The sequence below is a fragment of the Onychomys torridus genome, chromosome 3 (assembly GCF_903995425.1).
Source record: "Onychomys torridus chromosome 3, mOncTor1.1, whole genome shotgun sequence".
Classification (NCBI taxonomy): domain Eukaryota; kingdom Metazoa; phylum Chordata; class Mammalia; order Rodentia; family Cricetidae; genus Onychomys; species Onychomys torridus.
In genome coordinates, this window is record NC_050445.1 from 82,085,038 (window position 1) to 82,104,244 (window position 19,207).

Sequence of the window (19,207 nt, forward strand, 5' to 3'; positions counted from 1 at the left end):
CTATGACTCTGAGCACCTTGGTTGACTTCAAATGATTGCATTTAGTGTAATAAGTAGTGTGAGGTTCCCTCAGTTCTGAGATTCATTTCCCATCCATGATATAGTTAATCCCAGAATGTCTTACATAAAATTATATTTATGAGTTTGTAATAGCTTTGGCTTGAAATAGACATTCTGCCATAAAGATCACTACAAATTTATAAAGCACAACCCAAAACATTAAAGAGCCCATAAATGCTTTAAAATTAATTTTATCTTGAGTGTGTCTGTGAATGAATGGGCTTGACATAAGCTTTTCAATTTTTTGCTTCATTTCAAAGAACACACAAGTATAAACTGTGAATCAACCTACATAGCTGCTGATGTGGCCACTATGCTGAAAAGGAAGGGGGAGGGGAGAGAGAAAGAGACCTAGTGAACTGTTCACACAAGATTTAGGAGCTTGAAAAGCACAGGGCCCCAACTGATGACTCATCTCTTGTCTTCTTTGAATAATTCTAGCTTTGTGACTCAGACAGCATGTAGTTTTACCCACGTCCAGCAGACATATATGGATCTGAAAGAGGAAGGTGTTGGGGGTGGGGGACAGACTGACAGAGAGACTGACCATGGAGGGACCTAGGACTGGAGTCAGAAGGATACAAATATCTTTACTTCTCCCCACTCAAGATGGCTTTGAGCAATCAGCAACAGTGAACCAATAGACTGAAGCATGTTTGGACAGCAAGTGTCTGTAAAGAACTGATAGGGAATTTGCTATCACACATTATCTGCTCTTGAATTTGAAATCAGAATGACCCAGGTCTGTCACTTTTGTTTGGTGGTCCTGGGCATGCTATTTAACCACTAGAAGCTGCAAAGATGTGTAATTAGGAATTCTGGTGATTAAATGAAATTACATGTGTGTTTTGAGATTGAATCAGCTATGTATAACACAAAAAAAATCTAAATAATACAATAGAGATTGGTTTCCATGCATATAATGTGAAATCTAATGAGAGGTCCAGCAGAAGGCCTCACAGTCCCAGAAATGCCTCAGCTGCTTTCCATAGTTTGTTGTATTGCCTTTAGTGCATAGTTATCAATCTCAAGATCAATTTGTAATCTTAAAATGGTGAACAAATACAACAATGTTAGCATTTCAGACACAGAAAAAAGACAAAAAGAAACATGTCTCTCAGTGGAGTGAACACCCTGTAAAGAGTTTTTCTTGATGTCCCCACTCAACAGCCTTTTACTCATAACTCTCTGGTCACACTTGTCTTCAAAGGGAACTAGAAAAGTTTAGACTTTAAGTGGACGTATTGGTACCCCCAACACTATAGGGAGAAAAAGAAGATAGATTTTAGACCATTAATTACTAGTCTCTTTGGTAGTATACAACATGCCTAGCAAAAAGAAAAAAATTGGAGCATAATTATAACGGTTTAATTTATTATTGAAGCTATTTTGAAAACACTTGAATTATCCGCTACGCTGATTCCCCAAATGGAAACCAAACAAGGGAAAGTGAGACCCTCTTCCATACAGTAGCCTTTGCAGATGTGAGAAGAGTTGTCCTGAGCTCATCAGATCACCTCAACCTCAGACTGACAGGTCCTCTATTGTCACAAATCCTGAACAGTCTTCTCAGGACTAGAACTTTCTTGGGTCTCCCACAATGACCATAAAAGTACAGATCTGGGGACCAAGTGACAGAGGTGGCCTGTCAGTTCCCTAGTTAAGTTCTCTTGCCTTGCAGCTTCATCCTGCATAGCTGGCTCATGTAGAACTCTCATCAAAGGCTTAGAGATTATCCAGTCTTCTCGATCATTAAAACAACAACAACCTGTCCATCTTTGGGGACTCTGTGCCCTCAGAGCAGAGACACAGAGGCCCTGAGTCTCAGTGCCACCATGTTCAAACTCTCAAGCCAGCCAGAGAATACGGTCTGCTCCCTGAACTAGCAAGTGAGAGGGCCAAGAACACAGGCTTACAGGATGAGCAGGGGAATACCACTACCCCAGCAAGTACCTCTGCCCTCGTATCTTAAGCCAAGAGCTGCAAAATCAATGTTCCCAGGGCACAGGACCAGGAAAGAGTATTCTGGTAGTCCTTCTCAGAAGGAGACACAGCCAGAGCTCCACAGCCAATTGGTCCTCCTGTCTCCCAGCTGCAGGGGTATTGTGTAATGATTCTTCCAAAAGCCAGAGCAGTAGGGAAGTCCACCAGTAAATAGTGGATGTGGGAAAGAACTGCTGCAAAGGCCCATACTCAGACTCAAGATTCAGACCATTATTTAGCTCAATCCTAGTGCCAAGAAGTAAGCCTAGTTCTCATTCCCAAGGCAGATGGCACAGTGTCACCAAGACACTCACAAAGGGGTGTCACTAAGGGTCAAAAGGAGGCAAATGGGTGACTCTAAAAGAAGAGACCAGAGAAAAAAATCAATGGGTCCATCTCTACTGTGAAGAACGCTAACAGGTCTAGCGCCTTTTAAGCCATGGATTGCTGGCTTCTCGAAGGAGAAAGAGCAGCTTTCCTTTGGATAGACTGGATATTTATCCTCATTTACCTAGGACAGCTGGGATCTGATGTGATCATTAATAGCACCCACTTTTACTCTGAAAAGCAACTTGATTGAACAACAAATGACATAGTGACTATTTTGGAAAACACTAGAAAAAATAAAAAAGTTTTTTTTTTTTAATTTTCTTCTGTAACTCATAATTTAAAAAAGCTTAAATTATACTCTTATTTAGGCTAAGTCAAAATAGAATACCATTGAACTGTGCTTTCATTCTTAATGAAAAATGCATTATCCATGCATAATGTGAATCTGAAATAAGCTAGAGACTTTCTGTGAAAGTGTGGCCTGTCCGGTCCTTCATTCTCCTAGTTGCTAGAAAATTTGATTCAGGTAATTCTAAATTTTGGAGAGAATGTGGTCAGTCATGCACTCAAAAGTTTTCTGTACTTAAAAGTGTTCTTTTCCTTAAGAAAAACTGAGTTTGTTTCTTCCTTAAGAAAAAACAAAAATGGTAAAAGACTAAGGAAGAAGCAGCGTGTACAGCCTGGAGCTGTATGTCACCTTAGGTAGAACTGCCTCCTGTTTGGGGAGAGACAAAGGAAGAAAACAGCAGACCTAGCACTCCCTCCCCTCCAGAGCACCACTGATCACCCTTTCCTCTTGTAAACCCAACATCTACCTTCCTTATAAAATTGCCAAGCACCACAGTAGGATTTCCAGACTCTCTGAGAATCTCCCCACACAAGTTTTCTCACTGGAAAAAAAAATGCAGCCAAGGTTTCCTGCTTCACAGAAAAGATCATGAAGATGCATGGAGTAATGCTTTATGAGCACCTTACATACATCAGAAGATGCATCAGATGGCATGGGTTGAGCATTCATAAAACTCTGTTTACAGTAACTAGATCTGAATTTGACCCTCATCAAAACTGGCTATGAGTTGGGTAGCCCAGGCTAGTGGCCTGAACCACTTTGGGTCCACAGTTTTCATCTGTCAAAGAAGAGGTAATGATACTTGCTCTCCAGGCCATCACAGAAGTGCCCACCATACAGGAGCCAACCTCCAGCCCCTCTCTTTGACTCTCAGTTATGTGAAGACTAAGGATGTAAAGCACTGTGTCTAATTTTCCAGATGCTTCCTTTCTCCTGTTCTTTTTTCTTTGCCATTTCAATACGTATTAGCTAAAAGAGTAAAATAAGTTTGAAATGGAGTGAAATTCATAGAAATCAGAATTGCTCTTTGTTAATTTTAGCTCTGGTATAAGAGCTTGATACAGAAGCTAGACTTAACTATTGGACACACTTAGCTAGTTGTCACCACCATTTTTTAATGGAAAAATCTAGCCAGGTGGTGGTTGCTCAGCACCCAGGAGGCAGAGGCAGGTGCGTTTCTGTGAGTTCAAGGCCAGCCTGGTCTACAAAATGAGTTCCAGGACAGCCAGAGCTATGCAGAGAAACTTTGTCTTGAAAAACAAAAGAAAGGTTGGGGATTTAGCTCAGTGGTAGAGCGCTCACCTAGCAAGCACAAGGCCCTGGGTTCAATCCTCAGCTCAAAAAAAAGAAAAAAAAAACACAAAAAAAAATCCCTGCACCTCACCTGGGCAGCACAGTAAAGCTGACCCTGTTGGCAGGGATACAGGTAAACCAGCCCTGAGGGCGTGAGAGTGGAAGAGTTGGCCCTGTAGCCCCTCTCCTCCCATGTGGTGGTGTGAGTGAGAAAAAGATAACCTTCCCCCACCCCCAGCCCCTTGCCACATCTGGAAGGTAGGAGAGCAGGCCTCAGGGACATGAGAGCAGGAGAACTGGCCCCACTGCTTACTGCCTGCTACATTTGGTGAGCTAGCCAGAGCAATGCTGGATAACCAGCAGGCTGACTAACCCAGCTACCACCCAGGCCCAGAACCAGGGCTATGAGTTGGCCCATCTCAACATCCACCCCATCTATGATCTACTGGAGCATATGAAGGGACTAGTCCTACAGACCCAAAGCTGCAGGATCTCTATGACACAGGACAACAGGATATCCAAGAGGAATCCCAGTAAGGGTCCACTATATCTGAAGCCAGAGGCATTGAGCCTCTGACCAATGACTCATTGCAATGAACACTTGAAACTAAAGATATATGGACCAAAGGGTAAACCGTGTGACTCACTAGGCCACACAACTTCCATGATGAGATTTTTTTTCTTTTAAAATTTTTTTTATTTTTATGGGGGGGGGGGCAGAGAGCAGATACAAAGGGCTTGGGAGATAAATGGGATCAAGATGCATGATATGAAATCCACAAAGAATCAATAAAAATCTAAGGTTGCTTATATTGGCCATCATTCAATGAGGAAATGTTAATGCCTTTAACAGGGAGACATCCATTGAACATAAAGAAAAGAAGCAACTATAAAAGGCCAAATTTCAGTGACAAGAACACACTCTGAGACCTTAATTTATAGAGCTTGGGTGAGTAGACTGATGGAGATGGATTTCTCCATAAACAGTGGTCATTCTGTCCAAATGCAATATAAAGTAATACCCCTGTAAAGCATGTTTAGTGAATTGAGTCCTAAAGCATTTTCTTCTCTGTTATTTCTTTTATACAAGTAACATCCACCTCAGACAGCTCTAACCCTCCTATGACCCACCATTTTGCCTTAGAGTCTTTCTGTTCAGTGTTTCTTGGTGAAGAGGTCAAACAAGACAGTAGGGATACCTTAACCAGCAAGCTGTCCTGACTCAATCACAGCAGAGCCCAGCCTTCAACTCCTTCTGAATCACCCACTTCTCCTCTCTTTTATGACTCCTAGCCTCTGGATCCTGACATCAATATTTCACAGCATCATTTACTTCTTAGAATTAATCTAGGTCTGTTAGACATCACTGGGGTCTGGTTGAACAGGGGACCAAGATAGCAAGTCTGACCACCAGGTAAGAAACAAATCCTTGCAATTGCACAACTGGGAGGTAAATAAAAGCAGGTTCATAGCCTCCACCACTCCATTGACTTATCAGTCAAATCACATGTATATGATCCATTCAGCATATCCTGCCTGGCTCTGAATGCAGAAAGGAGAACTTAATTCTGATGATAAATTGGATAGAACACGCCCAATGACTTCCTGTATCAAAATTCTAGTGCTGCAAAATGTGTTCATCTCCATTGATGTTTTCAAGTCACTGAAGACCCCTGTAGCCTTGGAAAGGTAGAGATAGATACCTTTTAATTTGATGCAGGTAGGAGATACTTATAGCCTAATTCATATCCTTACACATTCATTAAACATTTAGAGATTTTCATTTTCTCTTAGCCATTTGACCTACTTTGTATTTATTTTTCACTATTATAGCTCCCACTATGATTTCATATAGCAGTTAACAGTGTACTCTCAGGAGCCAGATACCCTAGGTTCAAAGCCTGGCCCTTCAATTTATTAGCTATGTGCACTTAGGCACTTAACCATTTAGATGTCAGCTCACTGATTTTCGTTAACAAGAATGGGAACAACTACTCCTTAAGTATTGTCTAATTTACCAATATTTTTTCTGTGTGGTCTATCAGTTAAAGAGACTTTCAGGGTTTCTCTCCCTGATGCCCCACACATTGCTTTAGGCAGAATCTAGAGCCTGTGAGTCTCTATAGACTTGAACAGCACCAGCAAGAAGGTAAGCATAGACTAGCTATGATCCTGGAGTGATACCCACACACACTCTCATGAATTCATGTCAATTCACTTACTATGTGCTAGACATGGTTCTAGAAAATGAGGAGAAAGTAGTGAACCAAATATATAAAAATCTTATTACATAGAAGTTTGTTGTCTAATGAGAGAGGAAGACAGTAAAATCATTTAAGTGGCAAGATCATCTCTGAGAATGAAAAGTGCTGTACAGAGAATGAAGAGTTTAAGGCAGATGACACACTAGACAGCAACCAATGACTGCCCTGGTTGTATTCAGGGAAGACCTTTGACATGGCCTCCTTCATCTAAAATGTGGGAAAGCTGGCTTGACAACAATCAAATGGAAGGAATTCCAGGTAGAGGGAAGAGCAAGTACAACAACCAATTGATTCATCAATCAATTACAGATAAGAAGGAGGAATGGGGAAAGGACAGTTTGATTGAACTTGGTAGTAGGAGGGAGAGGAATGTGGAATGCAGTCAGAGCTGGAAAAAGGCTAGACACTACTATGAGACCACAGCTCAAAGGATAACAAGTTAGTACCTCAGGACAATGAAAATTCTATCAATCTGATATTTGGGTTCTAGAAATATGTTTGGAAATAACCCCACAGTTCAATGACAGTAAGATAACAAACATCTCTCCCAATATTTCATGATGATGAAGATTTCTGTTCTCTGAGGGAATATTCACTATAAACACAATGAACACTAGGGGTGTAATCAGAACTTTAGCTCGCCAAACAGTTGGTTTGTTTAAAGTTTGGAAAAGTACATCAGCTCTGCCAGTCTACTCATCTCTGAAAGAAGGCACTTGGATATTATCTTGGATCATTCTTAACCATCATGGCTAGTTGTCATTTACTGTCACTGATTTCTTGATCATCATTTATAGAATGACAGGGTTACAGACAGGGATATCTGGTCTAACCATAGCTAATCAAACCTTCGGTTTCCTGTAACTTCACTTTGTTGTCAATCAAATGAGTCCTTTCTGTAGTGAAAAGTATGGATTAAGTGGATTTGTCTTTTTTATTAAGTTACATACTTTTACTTTTCATGTTAGGGATCAAACCCAGGTTCTTATGCTAGCTAAGTAAGTGAAATACACCCCAGTCCCTAAATACTCTTCAGTCCTATAGTCATTAAAGTTGATTATATTTTACATTTCATTTTATATCATGTAGTCCTCATAGTAATCCCATGAAGTAAGTGCTAGCATTATCCCCAGTTTAATACAAGAAACTGAACCTTACCAGCATTAAATAATTTGGCTCAGGACATACAGAAAAAAAAAACCAAATTCAAACAGAGGCTGGCTACAAAGCCCATGTAAGATATTAGCTGCCATACTCTGAAACATGTGTCATAGTATTTGACAGACATTATTTGAAAACTAAGCAAGTGATATTTTTTGAGACAGGGTCTCACTATATAGGCCAGGCTAGCCTTGAACTCACAGAAATCCACCTGTCTCTGCCTCCCAATTACTGAAATTAAAGGTAGGCACCATCATGTCCAGCTATGTGAGTGATTTTTTTTTAATATACAGAATTTTGTCATATAGCCCAGGCTAGTCTTGAACTCATAATCTTCCTGTTTCTAAATAAGTGATCCGAGAATGAATGAATGTCTACTCCTAACTGCCTTCAGTACTTAACACACTGCTTTGGAAAAGCCATGCAACCATACTAACTAGAAGTCTTACCCACTCTATCAACATGGTATAGAACTGCTATTAATAGCAATCCAAGAAATCAGGGCTTAACCTATATAAAGTCCTAAGTTATTAACCTACATAAATATCCCTTGTCCTTTTGAAACTAGCTATCTTTTGGTTCTTAGCTGAAGGAGAGATGATGCATAGGCCCCATGTGGGGAGTCTTTTCAATCTACAGAAAGCCCCTCATGCCACACCTTTGTTCCCCAAGGAATCTCAACCCTATCTAGGATATAGAGTTTGGCAAAGGTCGCAGGTATCCCAACCACATACACACCTATATCGAAAAGAACCTCTGCTTTAGTATAAGTTAGTTCTGTCTGTTTATTTAATTAAAGACTAAACTCTTGGGCTCTCAATTAAGTGATAAGGCTCAGTGAGAATCACATTGTTCTTGAAATAATTATTTTCTGTATTTTATGGATGAATTGTGACATGTTTTTATTTCATTGTTCCTTTTTCAGAACTCAATTTGTAGTAATAGTCTTCAGTTTACATTCTTATTTTATAAAAGTGCAATCAGTGTCTTAGAACAGCATTGCCCTGTAGACAATGATGAAAATCTTCTATATATAGTCTGCCTAATATCATACCCAAGACACATGTGATCCTTGAGAAAGGCATGTGTCTAGAGAAATTTAGGAACTGAAGTTTAAATACACATGTGTGGCTAATATCTACAACTACTAAAAAGTACACATACAGAGAAACATCTTTTCATGTTTTTAACCAAAATCACATTCTCTTTTTTAAAATTGCTTTTGAAAACAGCAACAATGCTCTAATAGCCAAGAAGAAATTCTAACACATTTGTATTTCCACCAGGAAATGAATTCTGACAGCAGAAGAGGATTCTAACCTGGGAGGAGACAAAGGCAGTTAGCCAGGGAAGGGACACTCCCTCAGGATGCTCCCTGGCAAGTTCTTAGTCGGCTGTGAGACACAAAACAGGGAGATACTGTCAAAGAGAAAGCAATATCACCCCAGAGAGAGGACAGGGTAGCAGTGTTAAATTGGTGAAATTTAAAAACAAGGAAGTTAACTAACCTGGGCCTGGTGAGATGTTTCAGGTGCATTTTAAGTGACACAGTTTCATTCCCAAAACCCAGAGGGTGGTTCATGCCACCTATATGATGGACTCTAAACCCAGACTCTTGTGTTTTATCAAGCTAACATTTTCATTAAAAACACCACTTCATAAAAGCAGACTTATGCTGGATTTTCATTGTCAGTTAAATGTTATGATAATCACAAAGTAACCCAAGATCTGGAGTGAAATAGTGGGTACAGACATAGGCCAACAAGATGGCTCAGCATGTAAAGACACTTGCTGAGCCAAACCTCACAACCTGATGTCCATCTGAAAGATAGAAGCAACGCCTGAAAACTGTGCTCCAGTCCTAACACGTGTGTCATGGCACATGCATCCACAAACACACTCATACATGCAAAAATAAATAAATAATAAATAAATAAACATAATTTTCATCTTCTTTATTTAAAAAGATTTCATACAGTATATTTTGATCATGTTTTTCCCCAAACTTTTTCTAGATTTATTGATCTTACTTTATGTATATGAGTGTTTGGCCTGAGTGTATGTCCGTGCACCATGTGCATGCCTGGTGCCTGCAGAGGTCAGAAAAAGGGGTCAAACCCCATGGAATTGGAGTTACAGGTGTTTATGGGCAACCTTGTGGGTGCTGTGGTTCAAACTCAGATCCTCTGGAAGAGCAACAAGTGCTCCCAACCACTGACTGTTCTTTCTGTCCAGCCCATGAATGTAAATTTTAACATAAGCCTTTAAATATCCAGGAAACAGGCTCCATCATAAAAATATGAGCTAAGCAAATCCATCTCATGTAAGAGAGGTATCAACTAAAAAATTGGGTGTGGAAGTAATACAAACTAAAGGAAGAAGTTCCAGACAAGAAGACAACAGAAATACATTCTAGCAAGACCAGTATTTCTTAGATTTAACTTCAAGGATATGCTCTGGAGAAGTCTTGGCTCAATAAGAATGTTTTGTTTTGCTTTACTAATTATAAGAATAAAAAATAGAGCTTTTTTCAATGAAAATTCTCATTTGAAAGTCATGTATAGAATAAAACTTTAGATTTCTAAAGTAAATGTTTTTCAAATACAAGTTGAAAAAACTTAGCAGAAGGCTCTAAAGGAGTCTAGTGATCTCAATGGAGGAAACACCATTCTCCTTTATTTTATCAGAAAAGTTAAGTGTTCTAACTTAGCTTCCTTACAAAGAGATGAAATCTCGGTAAACTCAGAGAACAAGTGCAGTGTACTACTCATACTATACAAGTTGAACACCCTTAGTGTAAATATCTCAAATCTTCTAAAATCTGACACTTTGGGGCATCAATTTGTGAAAAGTGGAAAATTCCAGACCAGACCTCATGAGATGAGTCACAATCCAAACAGGCAAACTAAAACTATTGTGCCAAATTACCTGAGGTTGTGTGTACATGAAAAGCAAATGAATTTTGTGTTTGGAAATATTCCAAAATATAAAAATATTAGTTCCAAGCATGTCTGATATAGATATTTAACCTAGTTACCTGATTTATATCATTGATTTTTAAATGTTGTTCTACAGTAAAAATGTGAAACATTGTGATAGGGAATCCTAGATCCTAAATTAAGAAGTCTACCACTGTCTTTGTCCCCAAAAGGGTATATCACTTGTCTGCCCAGAGTTTCTATTTCCCACTCTATAAAATGAAGAAAGCTGACAGGATAATTGGTGGCCAAGATCTTGTCAAACCTTAGGTAGGTCTCTTTGATTCGAGTATTAAATTGTAACATCCCTTGTATTTCTTTCCCAAGGGGCCTCTCAACTGAAAATAGGTTTCCCTAGGACTTTATTTCATGTATGTTCTTTTCATGGCTCCCTTTAACCCATAAACACTGAAGGCTGGAAGCAAGGCATTTGAAGGAGAAAAATTGGTCAACAATAATCATTCCACCTATTATCTACTACCTCCTGGGAAGTGGAAAATTAAATCATAGAACCCAAACTCCTAGAGCATACTGTAACTCACCCAGATATTTAAAAAAAAAAAAAAGTAAAACATAAAAATATTCAGAGGGACATTTAGGTTTTTTTGTTCTAAAGTCTCAAATAAATGAGACAGCTGCTCACTCAAGCTGATGTTAAATCAATGAAAACATAACAACTGTCTTTTTAATGTCTTGGGTACTATAAATGATGCCATTTAATAAACAGAATTTCAGAATGTTAATTGATCCACAAGAGTAAGAGTAACTATTATGCTTAGTGAATCCTTTGACTATCAAAAAGGCCTACTTATGAGATAAACAAGAAAGACTGCTTTCTGTGGGGTTAACGCTATGCCTTTTTTAAGAACAAATGAACAAAATCCACCATCTCCTATCTTCCATACTATGGAAAGACAGACAAAAACTGTACACCACTACCATTGTCTTGGCTGGAACATAGGAGTCTTTGGGTTCAGAAAGAAATGTCTGTGTTTTATCTTACCAATGATAAAAATAAAAGATATCTTTTCCAATGAGAACTCTCAGAGGTCCATGGTTGGAGGAATCACTTTCAGGGCCCAAAGAGACATAGAAGTTTATTCTGAGGCCTGACCACATAGCTAAGGTAGAACTTCCCTTGGTGACTCTCCATGTACACTCAGCAGAAGCTTGATTCTAGTCAGCTTGCTTTGTTTATCTCAGGAGCATCATTTCCTGGGCTTCTCCTTGTGAATATGCAGCAAAAGACTTTAAAAGAACCTGTGCAAAGTAGAGTGAGACCAAGAGTGACATCTGTTTTCTAAGCACTGAGTTACAACCCACCCCTCTCTGAAGTCTAGTATGTATTACATATTATGCATGCATGTGTTGATTACCATTATGCAGCTGTTCCTAAGCACTTAGGAGTCTCCTTCCTGTGTGCAGACTTTTCATTGTTATCTTTCTCTGCCTATTCCGTGGATCTCCCTGACAACTAGCTCAATATGCTTTCCAGCTGCCTCTTATTAGTAGTGCTAATATAAAAGTGAAAGGACCTTTAAAATAATTCCTGCAACAGCTAACTTCATGCCCTATTATAATTCAAAAAGGTAGTAAATGAGGTGCCTCATAGTCACAAAAGAGAGTTACACTTTCTTGATGAGATCCTCATGTTCGTTCTCTGTGTATCATTAGATCACAGGAAAACAATCTCACCATTCCTGACATCAGAGAAAGCAAGATTGGGGATAAGAAACGGCAGGTAGGGCTTCATCCATCATCTGGCACAGGCAGAGGGATGATTCCCTGCTCTGCCCTCCCATACTTATCCTCCCCTGTCCTCATCTCCCCAGTGCTCCTTCCCTTATGCACTATGAATATGTCATCTTTCCTATACAGAGGGCTAAGACTGATTCATTATTGTTCCCAACTGCCACCAACCTCCAGGGTCACTCTCTCTCTCTCTCTCTCTCTCTCTCTCTCTCTCTCTCTCTCTCTCTCTCTCTCTCTCTCACACACACACACACACACACACACACACACACACACACACACACTCAACTCTTAGAAGGTACTGAGTTATTATGGGACTGGAGAGATGCCTCAAAGCTCTACAGCAATTGCTGCCCTTGCAAAGGATCCAAATTCAGTTTCTAGCACCCATATGGCAGTTCCTAACTGTCCTTAATTCCAGTTCTAAGGGATCTGATGCCCTCTTCTGGTTCCATCAGCATAGGGCATGCATATGATGCATATACATGCATGCAGGCAAAAACAGGTATATACATAAAATAAAATGAATCTTTAAAAATAAAAAGTCAGCCATTGTGATGAGATGAACATAGGACACAGAAAGATTATCATGGTTACCCAGGCATCAGCTCTCCTCTAGTGGCAAAACCTGTTCTATCATTTCTTCCATAGAAACAGCCTATGCCTGCTGCTGTAGTTTCCTTTCCTGTCGCTGTGATACTGACATGTAAAAATACCCTGACAAAATCATCTTAAACGAGAAAGGATTTATTTCATCTCACAGTTACATCATAGAAGGGAAGTCACATTAGCAGGAGCTTGAGAGAGCTGTTCACATTGTATCCATCAGGAAATGGCAGTAATCAATGCATGGGTGCTTCTACTCAGTTTCCCTCTTCATTTATTCAGTCCAGGATCCCAGTAAGAAAATGGTGCCACTCACACTGTATCGGTCTTCCCACCTCAATTAATGTAATCAAGACAGTCCCAAGAGGCCCATCTCCCATATGATTCTGGGTTCTGTCAAGCTGACAGTTAATACCTAGAATGACCTCTGTCTTGCCTTGGGAATGGATTGTGACCCAGAACAGAACTCAAAAGTGACTAGCATTGAACACTTTACTAAAATGCATCCTGTGCTTAATAATGATGCCCAGAGTTGTCTTCACTGCATCAGTGGCTACAGACCTTCAGGTGTGCCCCTGTGAGCTGAGTACCACAAGAAATCAAATAAACAAAAGCATACCTTTTGGCTAAAATAATGACCTTCATTTGATGTGGAAGCAAATGCAGGGTGATGATGGAGGATAAAAACTCCAAAGCACAATAATAGCTTTCTTTTAATGATTTCCTTTGAAATCGCCTACTTTCCATCCTAACTATAATTTGACTAATTGCTTAATAATTCTGTTTAAATGTCATTATTTCTGCAAGTATCAATTCATTAGGCCTGGTTTTTCACGTTGAAAGACCCCCTTGCTTCCTTGAGTCTCCTTTGTCCCTTCTTTGCGGGTACCTGCTGCCTAAGCCACATTCTAATGATGCAAATGGAATCCCTTCAAAAATGTGTTGAGCAAATCAAGGTGTCTCTTTGTGTTCTGTAGCCTGAGTAATGTAATCCATGTCCTTGAAACAGTACTTGTGATGAGAAAGATATAAGACTGTGTCTTTTAAAAGCCAGGTTCCATGCTGTAGCTGTGAAGCTGTAACACAGCCACCGTAGGCCACTCCCACAGCAAGAGGCATGCTGCACTTGACACAGGCTGCATGAGAAACTGAAGCATAGACTTGGGAGCCCACAATTTCCTAGGAAAAAAGACAAAACTAAAACCTGGCTAAAATCAGTGATCTTCTTAGGACATCACAGTGTGAGGTGGGGAAGATGCACTGCTTACAGCTGATCAAGACTGCTATGTCCTTTCAGGGACAAGCTTGTGTCTCACCTGTTCTGGCAAAGGGGAAGTAGCTAGACTATTAAACATATTCTAGCATGTTCTCCATTATCCTTCCCTTCTACAGTCCACCAGCCGTACATTTACAGTGACTTTTCATTTCACGTGAAGAACGGCTCCAGTGTCCAACTTTCAAAAGTCAAGTCTCCTTGCCCAAGTGCTCACATAACCAAGTGAGCCAGCACAAGAATTCCGTGCTTTCCTGTCACTTCAAAAAGAACAATTAGAAAACAGGCCTAGGTCTTCTTCCCTGAAAACTTCTTTAGATCGGTGATATATAGAATAACAATAAGAAAAAACATAAAGAAAAGGATCACGTGGAAAGATAGGGGGTTGAACTTCTATAAAGCCAGAATCCACTGAAGAGGAAGGAACTACATATCCTTGGAACACAGGGGGCAGACAGCTCATTACTGGGAGATCCATGCTATTTCCATGGGTGTTTTGTGAGATCTAGTTTTGAAGGCATGTACATGGACAAGTTTACCATTGGGAGAGGGAGAGAGTGGAACTCACTTAAAAAAGTAAAGAACTAATTGTACACTAGTGCTGCCCAACTAACACTTGTTCTGTGAGTTATGGGAGTCTATTTCTGCTTACCCCAGAGAAATAGAGAATAACAAACCAAAGAAATGATTCCACCCCAGTTCAGCATGATGAGCCAGTTTGTGTGACTAGAGTTACAGGGCATGTCAATGTACTAACAGTTACAAAACCTATTAATCTTCTCTCCCTCCCCAAACAGTGTATATCCTTCAAGGGCCTGCTGATTCCTCCTTTCCTCCCATGAGGGGATAGTACTGGACCCAATCTTTTATGAGGGTGATCACAGCTGTTCTGATTTCAACATAGCCATGCCATGCTCAGAGCACAAAGTTTCACAACATGGCCGCAGGAGATAGTGAGCAGAGGCACACTCTATCAGTGTCATCCAAGGGCATTTTGCTTGAAAGTTTCCTTTAGGCTAAAATGTCACCTCCCTCTGAGTTCCATTCTTTCTCTTTGGACCACAACACCCTGCCAAGTGAGGTGAATGCTGATTAGATGGTTCTGAGAAGGAAAGAGACAGAAGGCTTCCCTCCTATATAGACCAGTGAGAGGCATCCACAGCTACTTGGTCTCCATATGCTCCATTTAGCAGTTCTCTGAGAGCCACAAGGTTCAAGCACCAGAGAATATGCAGAATGGCATCTCATATAACCAGAGTACAAAGCCTGAGGATGTTAATAGAGCTTGAATTACTGGGTGTGAAACAGGCTTTCAGGTTAATTGATCTGTGTGTATACAACTGATTTTTTATTTATTATTCTTCAAATCACACTATGAATTACTTTGGGATAATCTAGAATTTGAAATGATGCCCTCAAAGAACTACAATGACACGCAGCTATTTCTCACCCCATGCTTTTTTTACTTTGCCCTCACCTAGGTTCTTTTTCTTACTAAATAACTAGATTCTCTGAGTCTTTGGCTTCCTATGCATTTTTATTCCTCTCGTCTCAGCTGCATTGCCTAAAGTAGCCAAAGATACAGTTAACAATGACATCATTGTTTTGAATACTTTGAGAATTCTGGGTACTGACTTGGACTGTCCTGAGTGCTGCTTTATGTGTGACACTCAACAGGCATCCTCACCTCATGAGGTAAGTGCTACTGTCAGATGCATTTGCAGAAAAGAAAATGAAAACACAAAAAGATAAAAACAATTGCCCAGTGTCAAACAGCTGGCAAGAGTCGGGGCCAAGGAATGACCCCAGCATCCTGGTTCTCAGGACTGAGCTTTCACTCATTACAAACCTCCCCCCACAATGTTTCCCTGCACAGCGTGAATGGAATTATGAACAGGAGTGTTGTCTTTGGTCTCTAAGAAGATAGCAGTGAGCTCTTAACTTACTTTACCTTTAACTATTCTGTTTTTCCCTCCCACACTCTCAGATGATGGAAATGCTTAAGGCAGACTAAGGTAGAGTGAGACCTAACCATGTAAGTGTGAGCATGGCTTTGTGGGTACAGTATGTTTTGTGTGCTTCTGCCTTGTTCCCGCATGTTTGCTCCGCTGTTCTCAGATTCCCGCTTCCAGCGCTTGGCACTTGAGCCGCATGAACTGTTTTTTAAGCCATAGATCCTGTGTCTTTGTTCCTGATTTTATACCTGAGCTTTACCCACACACAAAGTCCAGCACAGGGCAAGAACCAGAGAACACACAACTGTCTGCCTGGTATCTTCCCAGGGAGCCTGGAGTCCTGGGAATACAATGGATTGCTATTGTCTGGCAATAAGCTGGGGATTGTAAGCTTTAAGAATCCTAGGCATTTACCCAGGCCTAACTGCAATAGACCACTCCCAGGTGGAGACCTGCAAAGGCTGCTCTACACAGGCCATGACCTTCACCAACTACCAGACATGTCCAGTGTTCTCTAGGGCAGGGTCTTCAATGGACTGCTGCCGTCCATAGAAGTCCATCACACCAGGCACCAGGAGACATGGACAGGGTGGGAATCTTTTCGTTTGTTTGTTTGTTTGTTTTCTCTCTGCACATAAGTATATGATAAACAAGCACACATATGTGGAGAATAAAACATATTATAAGAAAGAAAGGATAATGGCCTTAAGTTAGACATGAGTAAAGCAGGCCTTCACTGTACACACACACACATATCCTCACTACTCCTCTTGGTGTCCCTTGATCCTACACAAACTATATTTACACTCCAAGTAAATTTAATATAGGGCAAGTTACATTTCTAGAATATGAAAACTGATGAGGGAGATAGTTATGTCTAACCAGAGTATATCTGGAAATTTCAAAATACAGCTCTGGGGCTGGAGATATAGTCCTGTGGTAAAGTGTTTGCCTGGCTTGAATGAGGCCCCAGGTTCAATCCCCAGCACCCCATATAAAATAAAATACAATCCTGCCTTGCCGTTTGTTCCCTACCACACACCTGCACACTTACATGTGTGTACATACCTGACAGTGGTTTGGAGCTTAAAACTACCTCATGTTCTCAATTTCACTTAAATGTTCAGTGTGTGTTGAAGTTATTGGGTTGTATTTTCTGAAATGATAAGAATTTAAAATTGAAGATGCTCTTATGACATCTGACCAAACAGTGTTTGAGACTCAAACTATGCAGCATTGAGTACTCAACCCACAGTTTAGTCATGCAAAAAGCCAAAACTTATTAGGGATGGATCTTTTGCTTTGACCCCTTAACGCATTGGGACCTTATAAGAGAAAATAGTTTGTCCTGGATAGATTGGAGGCACATTAAAACCTCATTCTTCTCTTTCTACCAAAGCATCCCATCAGTACAGAGTCAGAGATCCTTTCTCTCTGGACAGAATAATACACAAAGCTCCAGAGCAACTTTATAAAAATAGAAGTAAATGGGTCTGCATCCCCAGAAAGGGTTCCAGGTCCTTTCATGGCTCGGGCACTGGAGACATGGGCAAACTGAGGTAATGTGGCTCTCTGAGTCATGGAGTCCTTGTTTGTAAATTTGTAACAGCTGAGTGAAAGAAGCACACATGCCAAGTTTGCTCATTAATTGCTTCATTAACACAAACTTGCTCATTGGGCTGGTTTGGGGGCAGCTTCCACCTGCATTTTCCACAGTGTTACAGGCTGTGCAGGTAGAGACAGCCTTGAAAAACAGGAGCTGTATCTGTTGTTAACTGAAGAAAAACAAGGCCAAGGAGGAAAAGTGCAAGTGAGACATGATCTTAACATGTCACATGGACATGCATGTTTAGGTTTAGCATCTGATTTCTGAAATCTGGAAGCATTTTATGAAATGTACAGATCAACTGGTGTCTATCTCCCAGGATACTACTCACTAACTGAGCTCTGGAACCCAGTAGGTGAATGAAGGTCATAGCCTCTCTTTTCCAGGAGGCCAGGAACTCTGCAATACAGATTAACCTAAAAGCCAAAAGGGCAACAATATAAACATACATGTGTCAGTGTTCACCTCAGTTCTGAGCTATATCCCTTCATGTGTACAATTATGAAAATGTAAATATTGAGTAAATATGCAATGTCCTTTTCACAGGTTTCTTTTCCATAACAAATACATGGACCTTTTGGCAAACCTTTTTAGGGGCAAAGAATCATCACTGAATTTAACAGTTTGGCCCATTTTAGTTTTAAATGTAACTTTTCCCAAAATAGTCTGCAGGAACCCTCCATGAATCTGACGGTGATTCAAAGCTGGCTGGGAGGAAAGGACCAGATACGGAATGTCACAGAGTTAATTTGGTGTTTACATCTTAGGTTCAGAAGCCACTGGATAAAATACAAAAAAGCAAAACTACTTCCCTAGGAATTATTGGCAGGATAAAATTTGAGCTCCATATTTTGGTCAAGAAGAGGCTTGGAAGTGATCCATCTGGCAGGGAAGTGTGGAGGAATTCTTAAAGCTACATTTGCTGAAGACTGACAAACACAACCTGTGTGTGGAGACCTCAGCAACTAGAAATTGTAGAAATAATCTACTAGCCTTTTGTTAGGGAGCATCAATGTCCTGGTGTTACTAGTCTTCCACTTGGGAGAGCTATTAACACTTTTGGAAAAGGAAAACAGCCATCTGCAGGAAGCCACATCCCATTAAGGATGCTGAGCAGAGCAGATGTCAGCTCCTTGCCCAAATACTTCTTAGACCAGAGAGCTCCCCCTGAGCAAATCCGCCCGTGAAGAGTTAGGAAGGAGTAGGGGCTATTTTTTATTCATTTTTTTAAAGGCTTGTACCAAATCCATCCTAAGCAGGTGAGGTCTAAGAAAATCACTGTCATATTGAGACCTCAAGTGGTAAAATTGGGAACTGCAGGTAAAGAAAGGAAAGAAAAGGAATGGGAAGAAGAAAGAGAGGAGGAGGGAAGGTGAGCTCCTGTAAGATCATACCCCTGGCCCACAGCCTCAGCCTGAAACTCTTCCCAGATGGAAGAAAGGGGCACCGCTCCTGAGACCTCTGAATATCGGCCAGGGCTTGGTGACCTTTCACCACGTGAATATGTCCAGCCATCATTTCAGAAATGACAGAGAACTCTGCCTACCTTAAGCATGTACAGTTACTCCGGAACAGTCCTGGAACCTACTGAGAAGGC

General features: G+C 40.5%; 1 protein-coding gene across 5 annotated transcripts in view; it reads left to right on the forward strand.

Annotated features, from left to right (window-relative positions):
- Positions 1 to 19,207, forward strand: part of Lhfpl3 (LHFPL tetraspan subfamily member 3) — a 520,977-nt gene that overhangs the window by 461,685 nt on the left and 40,085 nt on the right. For 2 of the 5 annotated variants that reach the window (XM_036181632.1, XM_036181633.1), the window contains exon 3: positions 16,037 to 16,084. The exons of 1 other annotated variant lie outside the window; for it this stretch is intronic. In XM_036181632.1, the coding sequence (XP_036037525.1) occupies positions 16,037 to 16,053 (17 nt within the window). In that variant the 3' untranslated portion in view covers positions 16,054 to 16,084. The remainder of the gene's footprint in view (positions 1 to 16,036; positions 16,085 to 19,207) is intronic. 2 more of the 5 variants (XM_036181634.1, XM_036181635.1) reach the window with 1 other exon arrangement.